Genomic DNA, 15,104 nt, shown 5'->3' on the forward strand with positions numbered 1-15,104 from the left:
ATCGTCCCAACCTGGGGACTGAACCCACGTCTCCTGAGTCTTATGTATTGGCAAGCAGTTTCTTTACCACTGCTCCACCTGGGAAGCCCGTTAGTTATATGCAATATGTTAAATGATGAGAAGGACCTGGGTCATGCAAAGATCCAATTCAGAACATTTGAGAAAGAAAGAGAGAGGGTTGGGGAGAGAGAGAGTAGGGAGAGAGAGGCAGAGAATTGAGAGAAATAGAGCAAAAAAACCCCCCCAAGTTCTGAAATAGAGCAATTTTCATGCTTCTGAGGAACAGAAAGAAGCCCAGGGTAGATGAAATATGGAAATGAGTGGCTGGAGCATTAACAAGGCCTTTGGGGCCATGATAAACATTTTGTGTTTTATTCTAGTGGAATGGGAAGGCACTGCATGATTTTAGGGGGAAAAACCATCTGATTTGATGTGTGTTTCACAGTCTCACTCTGACCACAGGATGGAGAGTGGATTGTTGTTGATCACACAGGTACCAGCTAGCAGTTCAGGGATAGATCAGTTGTAGCTTGGACCAATGCAGAGAAGAGGAAATGGAGGGAACTGGACAGTTCTGGATGTGTTCTGGAGACAGGATGTGTTGATGTCTTAGATGTGGGCTTTTGTTTGTTTGATTTTTACCACTGGAGCAGTCTGAATTTTACTTTAGGATCTCATCTCCAGTGTGGCATCCACTGAACCACTGGTCAGGCTTGGATGGATCTGCAGCTCTTTAGGGGAGGGACTAGTGAAAGCAGGGTGGGTCTTTTAGACCTGCACTGTTAAATATGGATGACAGGTGAGCATTTGAAATACCACTAATCCGAATGTAATGATCTGTAAGTCTAAATTATATATAGAATTTTGAAGATGTGATACATAAAAATGAGTAAAATATCTCATTAACATTTGTATGTGTGTGTGTTAGTTGCTCAGTCATATCTGACTGTGTATAATCCATGGACTGTAGCCTACCAGGCTTCTTTGTCCATGAAATCCTCCAGGCAAGAATACTGGAGTGGGGTTCCATTCCCTTTTCTAGGGTATCTTCCTGACCCAGTGATTGAAGATGGGTCTCCTGCATTGTAGGAAATCCTTTACCATCTGAGCCACCTGGGAATTGGTTATATTTTGATATCATAATATATTACATATGATAGGTTACACAAATGCTTTAATGAAAATAATTTTATTTATTTTAGTTTTTTAAGCTTTATTTATTGGATGATTGATTTATCTGGCCTTCCCGTGAGGCTTGCAGAATCTTAGTTCCCTGAACAAAGATTGAACCCACACCCTTGGTACTGAAAGCATGGAGTCCTAACCACTGCACCACCAGAGAGTTACTTAAACTTCTTTAAAGAATAACTATATTTATAGAAAAAAGTGAGCAGACAGTACAGAAAGTTCACTTATTTCATACCTTCAAACACGCATTTTCTCCAGTAATTGACATTTTGTATTAGTGTTGTTGTTGTTCAATGACTGAGTCATTTCTGACTCTTTGCGACCCCATGGATTGAAGCACACCAGGATTCCCTGCCCATCACTATCTCCTGGAGTTTGCTCAAGTTCATATCCATTGAGTCACTGATGCCATCCAGCTGTCTCAACCTCTGTTACCGCCTTCTCCTCCTGCCCTCAATCTTTCCCAGCCTCAGGGTCTTTTCCAATGAGTTGGCTATTTGCATCAGGTGGACAGAGTATTGGAGCTTCAGCTTCAGCATCAGTCCTTCCAATGAATATTCAGGGTTGTTTTCTTTTAGGATTGACTGGTTTGACCTCCTTGCAGTCCAAGAGACTCTCAAGAGTCTTCTCCAGCACCACAGTTCAAAAGCATCAATTTTTTGGCACTCAGCCTTCATTATGGTCCAACTGGAAACTGAAAACACCATAACTGGAAACACCATACTGGAAACACCATAACTTTGACTTCATGGACCTTTATCAGCAAAACGATGTCTCTTCTGTCTAGGTTTGTCTTAGCTTTTCTTCCAAGGAGCAGGTGTCTTTTAATTTCATGGCTGCAGTCAGCATCCACTGTGATTCTGGAGCCCAAGAAAAGAAAATCTGTCACTATTTCCACTTTTGCCCATCTATTTGCCATGAAGTTATGGGACCTGATACCATGATTTTGAATGTTTTAAGCCAGCTTTTTCACTCTCTTCTTTCACCCACAAGGGTCTTTTTAGTTCCTCTTCACTTTCTTCATGCTTTTAATATAGTACATTCATTACAACTAATGAACCAGTGTTGATACATTGCTATTAGCTAAGGTCCACAATTTTAGTTCACTCTTTATGTTTTACCGTTATATGTGGAGTTTTAACTTAGGTTTCAAGTTAACTGAATGGATAGACAATCCTCAGTTCCTCATTAAGAGGGGAAAGACTGTGAGGAACATGTTTGGAAATGAAAAAAAAATCAAGTGTTTTTTCTGGACACATAAAGTGGAAGGTGGTTATCAGACAACCAAGTGGAGATACAGGTAATTGGATAAATCTATGCTCAGGGCTAGATGTATACATTTGAGACTCATCAGTGGAGCTAAGGGGTTATATTTCAAGTTAGCAGTGTCTGATGAGTTAATGGAAAATGAGAAAATGGAATGTGAGGAGAGCTCATTCAAAAAAACTTTCGTTTTAACTGTTAAGGAGAATGGATAAATGAAACTGTAAGGTTATAATGAGATTTATTGGCTTGCTTTTTTTTTTAACATGAGAGCTATGATAACTCAGTTGTAAACCGAAGGGACCACCATAGACAGTCTAAATCTGTTGATGTGACAGAACAAGAAGATGAGACTGAAAGTGCCTGGAGAGTGAGAGTGAAGGAGGTCCTAGCACTAGTGGACGGGCACACCTTTGATTGGATCAGGGGCTTGTGTGTTTCAGCAAGAGGATCATTTGAGCGTACATACAGGTAGACTGTAGGTTCTGTGGGGGAATGAGGAGGAAGTCTTTGTCTTATTGATGTTTTTTTTTTTTTTTTTTTAGTGAGAAAGTCTGAGATGAGCTGAAGTGGCAGGGTGGAAGATGTTGGATGTGTTAGGCATGAAACAGTCATCCAGAAGTGGGGAAGTGTGATAGGATCAACAAAGAACAGTGTTGACTACATATTTGAATCTGAGGTCACATCAGGCATTAAGATTTTTTTTTTTGATGTGGACTATTTTTAAAATCTTTATTGAAATTATTACAATATTGCTTCTGTTTCCTGTTTCTGATTTTTTCACTGGGAGGCACATGGGATCTTATCGCCCCCACCAGGGATCAAACCCACACCCCTGAACTGGAAGGCAAAGTCTTAACCACTGGACTACCAGGGAAATCCCTGAGGTCATGCATTTAAAGTAAGAGCAGAGCACAGGGTCGGGACTAGATAAGGCAAATGGGACACCTAATGTGCAGAATCTAGGGAGGCACTGAAACTCAGAGTCACGCCCCAGGCATCTCACGTGCTTCAATCTAGTCCTGACTTTACCAGCCAGTTGTATGATTTTTTTTGAACAATATTGAACTGCTTGTGTAAAAAAAGAGGATATACAATTGAGTTCAATCTTGAGTGTTTTGGCAGAGGAATAAAATCGGACAGAGGGAGAAGTAACTACGGAGGGCATTTGCAAGGAAAATCATAGAACCTATGAACACTAGGAGGGAAGAGAAATTATCATGGGGGTGAAATATAATGAGAAATTGGGGTAATAAAAGAATCAATAAATTTAGGGCTCATAGAATTCTTGCAGTGAGGGTGGAAGGCAGTATACAGAGAGCAAAGTTTGGGAGATGAGGTAGTTACTGAGTTTAGAGTCATCATGAGAGCAGCTGGTGAGATGCATGAAAAGAATGAAAACTGGAAGTATAAGCGTCAGCTAACGTAGAGGCCAGGATACAGAGTCATTCAGGTGTATGATGAAGCCACCAGAAATGATCAACAGAAATATGGATGGAAGGGAATATAGTAGTCAAATGCTAAAGTTTTTAATAAACCAAGGCTAAGTAACAGATATATAAGAGTAGTCTGACTGATCACTAAATAATTAAACTCTAGTATGATTCTAATTCAAATATACAGTTCTCTTTATTGATTGCCATGAATACTTGATAAAAATAAATTGGATAAGAAAAGGGAAAGCATGAATAATTGAGATTCTGTGGCAAGTTGCTATTTCCTCTGGCAGTTTAGTCAGTGACTTCCATCTCATATATTCTTTTTTAAGGGTGCTAAAAATTAATACATTAACTGATTTTATTTTTAGCCTTCTTATTTTTTCTGCTTACCAAATAGCACAGGTGGTAATGAGAAGAAAACTGGGTAGTTTTGCAGCAAGGAAGAGAAAGCAAAGCGATAAACATGACTATACTATGCACTGAGTGGCTTATACTTATAAATATATTTACAATGTATACACATAAAGGTGAATGACTTACTCTTGCATTGCTTTTTGCATTGTGGAAATAAGAAAATGTAGACCAAGGGAGCATAAGTGTAAGCAAAGGAATGGATAATGATATGATAGCTTTCATCTACTGCATACCTGTTGTGTGCCAGTCACACATTAAGTGCTTTAAGTGCATCCTTATGTAACCCTTGTAATAGCCCAGGGGGGCTGGGGTTATAATGTTCTCTTGACAATTGACAGAACAGGTTTTGGGAGAATAACTTGCCTGGATCACACAGGTAACCAGCAAAGTGAGAAATCAAACCCCGGTTTCCAAATCCCAAGTGCATACTCTTCTCCAGAACAATATTCAACAGAGTCAACATTTTCAAATAAAATCTTCATTCGTTGGATCATTTTTCTTACAAAAGTACATTGGAGTGTGACTTGCCTAGTAATCAAAGTAAAGTTTTTCCCATGCATTTCCATGCAGAAAATATCCAAGGTGATATAGAGACTCTGAGAGCAGTATCTGACTATTAAAAGTTCCCTCAGCCTCCATGTTCTTTGGTTTCATTTCTCCACTAGCCCACATTGATTGAAGGGTATGTAAAAAATTGGTGCACTTCAAAATTTCTGGAATAAAGTCTAGAATGGAAAGAAACACAAGAAAATTTCCTAGAGCATAGTTTACTATATATGTATGAATTTAGCCTAAAAATATTTGTATTTCTTGTGTTTTTAGTAAAACATAATACATTGATGGATATATTGAAAAATTTATACTATCAAGATTTTTTTTTTTCTGGACAAAATCCCACTTAATTCTGTTTTTCAAGGTGCCCAGTCTCAGTACTAAAGATGACCTTTTAAATTTCTACTTGTAGAAATTAGTAAACAACATAGCCCCTCATGGCTTCCCTGGTGGCTCAGTCAGTAAAGAATCCTCCAGAAACGCAGGAGACTTGCTGTAATACAGGAGACCCGGGTTTAATCCCTGAGTTAGAAAGATCCCCTGGAGAAGGGAATGGCAGCACAGTCCAATATTCTTGCCAGGGATATCCCATGGACGGAGGAGCCTGGTGTGCTACCATCCTTGGGGTGGCAAAGAGTCGGACACAACTGAGCGACTAAACCACCACCACCATAGCCCCTCATAGCTACGCTAGGGTGTTCTTTGTTACATAGACCACAGTACCAGGGCAATTATTTGAAATAAACCAATACGAATTGAATCAGTTCTTGGCTGAAAGGGTTGAAGTAATTCTACTGCAAATCTAGCCCAATATCAGAAATCAGATTAATAACACAAGTTGCAAAAGAAGTTTCTAACACTACACCAATGACAGTGAAAAAGGGACTGATTTGGTCCCTTCATTTGTTACTATAAAAAAATGAAAGATGATATAAGTGAAGTTATAGTGTTACAAAGAGGGTGAACATGGATTTATTTGGGATTGTTAGTGGGTGCTTCTTTCGTGTAATTTATTGTTTGCATACTAAATATTGAACAGTCTTTGGTGCAGTGCCCACAATAAGAGATGCAATCTGCCTGTATTAAGGAGACTACAGTTTTGTGAGGAAGGCAGAGGACCCACCCAGTATTGAGCACATAATAAGCTCTCAGTGAATATCTGTTGGATGGGTATTTTGATTAGGGATGGGGATGAATTGTACAAGTGTATGGATGGTAGTGATGGTCGTGCCATGAGAGACCAGAACAGAACGTGAAGAGGCCTTGGACCCCTGCTCCAGGTTTAGAAGATAAGGTAAATTAATAGGCGTGCTTTTAATACACATCTTGAAGGAAATATATAGAGAAGAAGAGTTAGAATAAAGGAGTAAGAAAACTTATAGAAAATAACATGTGTAAAACAGGATGGTGATAAAGAGTATGATGAACTTAAAGAACTAGATTTTAAGTATATGTGACCTTGTGTTGGAAGAGGAGAACAAAAATTGGAAAGGGTGACTTCAGAAAAGCCATACAAGCTCACTGAGTTTTCTGTTCATGTATAGACCCTGGATCTCAAACACAGCACTGCATTAAAACAATAAGAAAATAATAGCTAATATTTGTATAATGCTTACTATTTACTGAATATTTCTTGTGTATTGATTTGTTTAATCCTCACATATCCCTCTGAGGTGGGAATTAAAATTAGCCCATTTTAAAAATGAGCTGAATGAGGTACAGGGAGATAAAGTAACTTACCTGAGATCATCTGTCTAATAAGTGTCAGTGCTGGGGTTGGAATCCAGTAATCTGGCTCCCAAACCCACATTTCTAGCATATTATAATTTAGTGCATATGAGTATATTTACTTATTTATAGTCTTTATAATTTAGTATACTGCCTCTTCATGAAATGCCAAGTTTAGTATAACTTGTTATAATTATGTTGAATTATCTAAGTTTGGTGGGGCGTGCTTCCGTGGTGGCTCAGTGATAAAGAACATGCCTGCCAATGCAGGAGACACAGGTTCAATCCTGGATTGGGAAGATCCCTGAAGAAAGAAATGGCAACTCACTCCAATATCCTTGCCTGGGAAATCCCATGGACAGAGGGGCCTGTAGACTATACAGTCTGTGGGGTACAACTCAGTGACTAAGCAACAACAATCTAAGTTGGGCAATTACTTTTATGATAATATAGTTCTAATTCACTTGACTTCCAATATACTTTCCCAAGTTGGAAAAAGAGATATGGAAACAGCTGGCACACTAGGAATTATATATAACTCAGAGTATATTCATGAGAATATGTTACACAAGTGACATTCTCCTAAAACATTGGGAAGCTGTTGTAGGAGATAAGGAGCTATTAAGTGAGGAATATGACAACATTGGGAAAGCTAGAAAAAAAATATTCCTTTATTCACAGAGTATATGATATCAGAATTTTAAAGTCATATATAAATGTCAGGACTTGATGATATTAATGTGAAATTTCTTAACTTGTATACACACACACACACACACACACATATATATATAGTCATCTGGTAATCTCTTACCCATTGAATTTCCATAATCCATTGTCTAGACATTACTTAAAGGATTTTCATTATCCTATCTATTACTCTGCATTGGTGTCTGCTGAGAATACATATGGGGTGAATCATCATCATTATTATCATAATATTTAATTACCATCTGCATTGTTCTTTGTACTTGACAAGTATTTGTTTAAGTTTCATAACAACTCTATGAGAAAAGTATTATTACTCCCATTTTAGTTAGCTGCTCAGGATCGGGGCTTGCCTGGTGACTCAGTAGTAAAGACTCCACCTGCCAATGGAGGAGATGCAGGTTCAGTCTCTGGGTTGGGAAGATCCCCTGGAAGAGGAAATGACTACCCACTCTAGTATTCTTGACTGGGAAATCCCATGGACAGAGGAGCCTGGTGGGCTCCAGTCCATGGGGTCTCAGAAGATTTGGACTTGAATGAAAACAACAGCAACAACTGCTCAGGGTCACTAAGAGTAAGAAAATATTTTTATCAGTTGTGGCACAGGGGTTTCCACTTGTGACTCTGATGAATAACTAAGAGATAGGAGAGCTCCTGTTTTATTCCCCAATTCCCTATTTCTTGATTTATATCTAAAGTTATTTCCCATGTGAACTAATAAAAATAATGTAAATGCATATAGATTTTTGAGACTTCTAAATATGTTCATCTTTGTTGTTAAGTCCCTATGTGACATTTGAAGAAAAGAGATAAACCTAAGTTGTGAAAATACATGCAGAAGCAAAGTGAGCATGAATGAGCAGCCCTTGTGTCTCATAACAGTGCTCTTTCCTCCATGCTGTGCCAATCTCTTGTGCCCTTAACAGTGTTTGTAGATGCCAGGTATCTCATCCAAGATTTCACACTGCGTTCAAATTTTAAGATGATTCCAGAGAACAGAAAATGAATTGAAATTCTCCAAGAATACTGGAGTGGATAGCCATTTCCTTCTTCAGGGAATCTTCCTGACCTAGGGATCAAACCCAGATCTCCTTTATTGCAGGCAGATTCTTTACTGTAATCTGAACCACCAAGGAAGCCCAACAAGCTGTGGAAAATTTTTAAAGACATGGGAATACCAGACCGCTTTACCTGTCTCCTGAGAAACTTGTATGCAGGTCAAGAAGCAACAGTTAGAATCAGACATGGAACAATGGACTGGCTCAAAATTGGGAAAGGATTACATCAAGGCTGTATACCATCACCCTGTTGATTTACCTTATATGCAGAGTACATCATGAGAAAAGCCAGGTTGGATGAGTTACGAGCTGTAATCAAGATTACCGGGAGAAATATTAACAACCTCAGATATGCAAATAATACCAGTCTAATGGCAGAAAGTCTTACTGTCTTAGTGGTGGCTCAGATAGAAAAAGAATCTGCCGGCATTGCGGGAGACCAGGGTTTGATTCCTCAGAAAGATCCCCTGGAGAAGGAAATGGCAGCCCTCTCCAGTGTTCTTGACTGGAGAATCCCATGAACAGAGGAGTCCAGCAGGCTACAGTTCTTGGGGTCACAAAGAGTTGGACACCACTGAGTAACAGCAGTGGCAGAAAGCAAAGAGGAACTAAAACGTTTCTTGATGAAAGTGAAAGAGGAGAGTGAAAAAGCTGGCTTAAAATCTCCATTCAAAAAGCTAAGATCATGGCATCTGGTCCCATTACTTCATGGCAAATAGAAGGGGAAAAAATGAAAACAGTGTCAGATTTTATTTCTTGGGCTCCAAAATCACTGCAGACAGTGACTGCAGCCATGAAATTAAAAGAAGTTTGCTCCTTGGAAGGAAAGCTATGACAAACTTAGACAGTGTATTAAAAACCAGAGACATCACTTTGATGACAGAAGTCCATAGAGTCAAAGCTATGGTTTTCCCAGTAGTCATGTACAGATGTGAGAGCTGGACAATAAAAAAGGCTGAGTGCCGTGCAGTTGATGCCTTCAAACTTTGGTGCTGGCAAAGACTCGCGAGAATCCCTTGGATGGCAAGGAGATCAAATCAGTCAATACTAAAGGAAATAAACCCTGAATATTTATTGGAAGGACTGATGCTGAAGCTGAATCTCCAATACTTTGGCCACCTGAAGTGAAGAACTGACTCATTGGAAAAGACCCTGATGCTGGGAAAGATTGAAGGCAGGAGGAGAAGAGGGCAACAGAGGATGAGATAGTTGGATGGCATCATCAACTCAAAGGACTTGAGTCTGAGAAAACTCCAGGAGATAGTAAAGTAAATGGAGGCCTGGTGTGCTGCAGTCTATGAGGTTTCAAAGAGTCAAACATGACTGAGTGACTGAACAATCAGAGAACAGAGGCTATTAGATTTCTCTCCTTGAAATAGGAGGAAAGTGCCCTAAATGACGCTGTGAGATTCTGATTTTATTTATATGCAAGGTACTATTTTAGGTCATCATTATGCTTGATAAGTTAAATGTTTTAGACTTTTGTGATTTTTAGTTCTTTTTAAAAACCCACAAGTAGAATAAGACAGTGGTCCCCAACCTTTTTGTCACCAGGGACCAGTTTCTTGGAAGACAATTTTTCCATAGACTCTGGACTGGTGGAGCAAATGGATTTTGGATGATTCAAGAACATTACACTTACCATGCACTTTATTTCTATTACTATTATATCAGTTCCACCTCAGATCATTAGATGTTAGGTCCCAGAGGTTGGGGACCCCTGGAAGAAGAAATTCATTATAAGATGGAACTATATAGAGTTGAAATATGTAAGTATTAACAGTACATATATTTTTGGAGAGTACAATATGGAAAAGAAATAGCAAGTAGGGGACAGTTTCTTGAATAGTATAGAAATTAAACCTGGTATAGGGTAAGAAGAAATTCAGGAAAAGGGACATGCAGAGACAAGATAGGCACAAAGGAAATAGATTCATGTTTAGGTGAATTTGTCAAGATAGCAAAGTATAAGGCAAGAAGATAAAGGGGTGGGATGGGAGCAATATCTAAAGACTGTTAGAGAAAAGGAAGTTCTATATAGATATTGAGGCTATAGATGGAACAAGAAAACATGGGGTGTCGAGATCATTTTCTATCCTGAAAACCTGTGATTATTGTTGAAGTTAAGATTCTCTTAACAAAGAATGGAGGGGAAAATGAAGGGGAAAATCAGTTTGAGGGAGAGCTGTGGTTTCGGATCTTTGGGGACTGATAAGACTAAATATTTCCAGTGTTATTAATATATATTAATAGTTAACTAAATTTGTTGCCTCCAATCAATTGTGTTACTATCTGTACACCAGAAGATTTGGTCTTGGGATGGGATGTTTTTTTTTATATATATATATATATATATATATATATATATACAGTTAGTTTATAAATCCAAAACATCAACATACATACACTACCATGCATAAAATAGATAGCTGATGAGAAGTTGAATATAACACAGAAAGCCCAGCCTGGTGCTCTGTGATGACCTAGAGGGGTTGAATGAGGGGAGGAGGGAAGCTCAAAAGTGAGGGGGTATATGTATGTATAATCATGGCTGATTTGCATTGTTGTATGGCAGAAACCAACACAACATTGTAAAGCAATTTTCCTCCAAATAAAAAATGATATTTGCATGTTTTTTGAATACTTAAATTAAAGGAAAATAGCAAAAAGGAGAGAGAAGAAATCCTGTGATTATGTAAAAGTTGATGAGGGAAAGTAAAAGTGAGCAGAAGCTATTAAGAGAAAAAGATTAAAGCTTCTGAGAGAAATGGTAGTCTAGAAAAGCTGACTTTTCTTGCATCCTGCCACCCCATCTCTATTACACTATCACAGTGAATTGGGGGATCTTCTGTGATTTGAGCAGAGGTGGGACTTCTCAGTGATCACTGCCTCGCCCACTAAGAGGGTCCAAACAGTAGCCCCTGTTGATAAATTCTTGGGCAGAGGTAGCAAAAGCAGCATCTTAGAAGTGATATTGTTATTATTATTATTTGGCCACATTGCATAGTATGTGGAATCTTAGTTACCAGACCAGGGATAAAACCCACACCCCCTGCATTGGAAGCATGGAACCACTGGACCACCAGGGAAGCCAAGAAGAAACATTGAATGGGGCTATTGATCCAGATGGCCTTCAAGTCCAAATAAAGTAAAACTCTAGGGAATCTGTCTGGGACGTTCCCCTGCCACATTTTGAGTTACTGATCATAGTTTGTATTGTTCAATAGCTGTTATGCTTCGAGGAATTTACACTCTACTCTATTAACTGTCGTTCTCTGTAGCTGGTATTAGCTATCCAGCCTATCAACTTTTATTTATTTAACTGTTATATACATTGCCTAACTTGGACGCTCGTCATTTACTTTCTAATGTGTGTAATGAGGCAGGTCTTCTTGAATGTACGTCTGGGCTTCTTTTCATGTCAGCGATACTATGCTATCAAGAATGACCTTGTATGGATTGTAATCTTCATATCTCTTACTATGCACAATATATTTTTATCTACTATTTTTTTCTTAGAGAAAAATAAGCCCAGTAGGCTATCTCACTGGAAAGTTATTAACATTGTTTTCTAAACATTTACAGGTAGTGCTGGGACACCAGTCACTTTCAATGAAAATGGAGATGCTCCTGGTCGTTATGACATCTTCCAGTACCAAATAACCAACAAAAGTACAGAATACAAAATCATTGGGCACTGGACCAATCAGCTTCATCTAAAAGCAAGTATCAGTATGAGCTTACATTTATGTCTATGGTTATCAAGGAGCGATGCTTTACTTTTAAGTGTATTATATCAATATACTATTCATTAGAATTGATTTTCTTATAAGCCGACTTTTAGAAAATGTATGATTTGATCCTTCCTCAACCTTAAAATGTGATGGGAAGTCTTAAGTGTCTCTGGAGAAATCTGGTACCTGTAGGGATTTAATGAAGATCTCATTTCCTTTTAAGTGACTATATAAACACTTTGGGAATTTTGCACTTTTCTGAAAGACTCATTTGTTCAAATGTTTATACAGTATGTGTGTATGTATGTGTATGTGTGGATGTGTGGGAGGAGGGGTGACAGTGTGCCGTGAATGACCAAGTTGGTGCTTAAAAATAAGTGTATTTCACCTTTGCCATATCGTAAGTTGAGATCTATGGCTATATCTGATGGATGGAAGTGAATCAGGGTCCTCATTTATATTACCTTTTTGAGTCACAACACCAGAGAAAGTTAATGTACCCAAAAGAGATGTTCAGATTTTTAAACAACCCATAGGGCTGCCTGCCATCCCCATCTCCTGGAAAGTCATCAAGGTCCACAGATCTTGTTGTTCCTACAAGTAGCCATGTGAGGACAACTTGGAGACCAGATGGAAGGAAGGTCCCAGGGTGGGTCCCACCCTGAGAGGTCTCACCTGGGTCCCAGATGGGATGGAGCCAAAGGCAATTGGCATCTGCCTGCCCAGTGCTATGCTGTCACCAACACCCTGAGCTCTGTCTTCTCCTGCTGGGACCTGGTGGGCATGGCATGTGGATGGAGGCAGCAGGAGAAACTCTAGCAGATGTGTATGGTGGGCAGGCAGCCCTCCAGAGGGACTATCCTAGGGAATGGGGTCTTTGAGGACCCTGGGGAGTGGTGGCTGGTACCAGCACCCACTAATCAAAAGGGGCTCTGGAGCAGGAAGCTAATTCTGAAATTGATGGATGGGGAAGCCCAGAAAGTCCCAAGGTATAGGACTGGTAATGGCTGCAAGGCAGGGGTGTAGAGGTGTTGGAGAAGCGTCTGCTTACCACTGGGTAAGGAATTATTTCAGATTTAAGAGCCTGGAATGCCATATCCATGCACACTGACTCCTTCCGGTGCAGAGAAATAAGGAGTGTGCCTGGGAGTCTCAGCTAAGGGTCAGAGGTCCTTCATACATGAACATCGATGTCTGTAATACATTCTCGTATCTGTCTGTAACATTGGACTGTTTATAGGGACTGAGTGGCCGAGGAATCACTACAACAGCAGTGTTTCCTCTGTAGGCAGTAAGGAACCTTTAAAACGTGTCAAATAAAACTAGAAGCATATTATTCTATGGTTCTTTTGTCCTAGTATTTCACTCTTTCTTCTAATAAGAGCCTCTATTCTTCTTGATTTTCAAAGCTACCATAACACTGTGAGAGTTGAGTTCATTTCTTAAATGAATAAGTAAGGTCCTTTCCTAGCTATAGCTTATCCTAGCTGGAAGGTAGTGATGTATGTCATCCATGAGGGTGGGGAGAGAGATCATTCTGGTCTGTGGGTGTGTTACATGTGTGTGTGCTTTCTTATGGCTGAACCCATTCAGAGAACATCAATTTAGCGTGGTGTTTTTAATACAGTTTTCACTTCTCAATGTCCAAATATAGCCCCTGAAATGCTATGTTTATACAGCAACAGTTACCACAATTCACAGCAAAGCAGATAATAAGAAATAACAAAACTTAGGATATTTATGATTTATTGTCTATGTATGACTTCCTGATAATTATCACAGTTCTGCATTCAATAATGCACAGACAACTTATTTTGCAACTATTGTTATAGTATGTAAGACCACATATCTACAGCTTACTGCCTCTAGGAACCTGATGAAACTTCCATCCTCCTGCAACCCAAATTAACATTTACTGAAACAAAACTTTGATAACTCTACAGGTTTTTGATACCAACCCGAACATCTATAGTTTCTTGGCAAAAGTCCTTTTGACAGTGGACCTCTGTGAAATCAAATAATTGAACACCACAAAGAAAATTTGCTAATGATTAAAATGGGGAAGCTTCTTTTTATCTGACTTTTATAAATGCCAACCTGCCTACTATAGTCTGATGATTATCGATCTGAATAACAAAGTTTAATGGTTGAAAAATCCATGCACATATATATAATACCAAGATACCTAAAATAACTGTACACAAGTAGACATGCTCACACACATCTCTCACCATATATATGCTTATTATAAAACTTTATGTTGAATATCAAGCTGCTCTTTTATGTACATTTATGGTGCATGAAAGGTTTTATGTTTATTATTGTGTTGTTGCTCATAAAATATATCAAAACAATTTGTGAGAATTATTTCTCATGCATGATTATGATTGTTTATGACTAAATAGCCATGCCAGCTTTACTGAAACAGAGAAAATCAGCTCTCAGAAGAAAATAGAGTCAATTAGACTGTAAAGAGAGGTTGTACGTCCAGGGTTGAATTCTGAATTTTATCAAAACAAACAAAATGACTATTTCTCTTTGGAAACTGGATTACTCATCTGTTTGAAGGTGCAGAAGGAGTTGCTTGGAAAGTGACAGGTTTACTCAAGTTCTGCTTAGATCTCAGGCCGTGTGTGTGCGCTTAGCTGCTCAGTTGTGTCCAACTCTTTGTGACCTTAAGGACTGTAGCCTGCCAGTCTCCACCATCCATGGGGGAAAAAAAAATAGAATACTGGAGTGGGTTGCCATTTCCTCCTCCTGGGGATCCTCCCGACCCAGGGATTGAACCCATGTCTCCTGCATTGCAGGCAGATTCTTTACCCACTGAGCCATCAGGGAAGCCCCCGATCTCAGGGAGGACACTAAACAAATGCTTTGCCTCAGTTTTGTCATTTATAAAGTGGAAGCATTAATAGCACTTACCTCAGATGGTTGTTATAAGAATTAAATGAAATCATACAATAAAGCAGTTAGTCCAGAGCTTGGCACATATGATGCCCATAAATGTTACCTATTACTAA

At 39.0% G+C, this 15,104-nt stretch overlaps 1 protein-coding gene across 3 annotated transcripts in view; it reads left to right on the forward strand.

Annotated features, from left to right (window-relative positions):
- The window catches only part of GRM8 (glutamate metabotropic receptor 8), an 851,777-nt gene that overhangs the window by 648,146 nt on the left and 188,527 nt on the right, over positions 1-15,104 (forward strand). For all 3 annotated transcript variants that reach the window (XM_070369279.1, XM_070369278.1, XM_070369281.1), the window contains exon 8: positions 11,936-12,072. In XM_070369279.1, the coding sequence (XP_070225380.1) occupies positions 11,936-12,072 (137 nt within the window). The remainder of the gene's footprint in view (positions 1-11,935; positions 12,073-15,104) is intronic.

This window comes from Bos mutus, chromosome 4 (assembly GCF_027580195.1).
Source record: "Bos mutus isolate GX-2022 chromosome 4, NWIPB_WYAK_1.1, whole genome shotgun sequence".
Taxonomy (NCBI): domain Eukaryota; kingdom Metazoa; phylum Chordata; class Mammalia; order Artiodactyla; family Bovidae; genus Bos; species Bos mutus.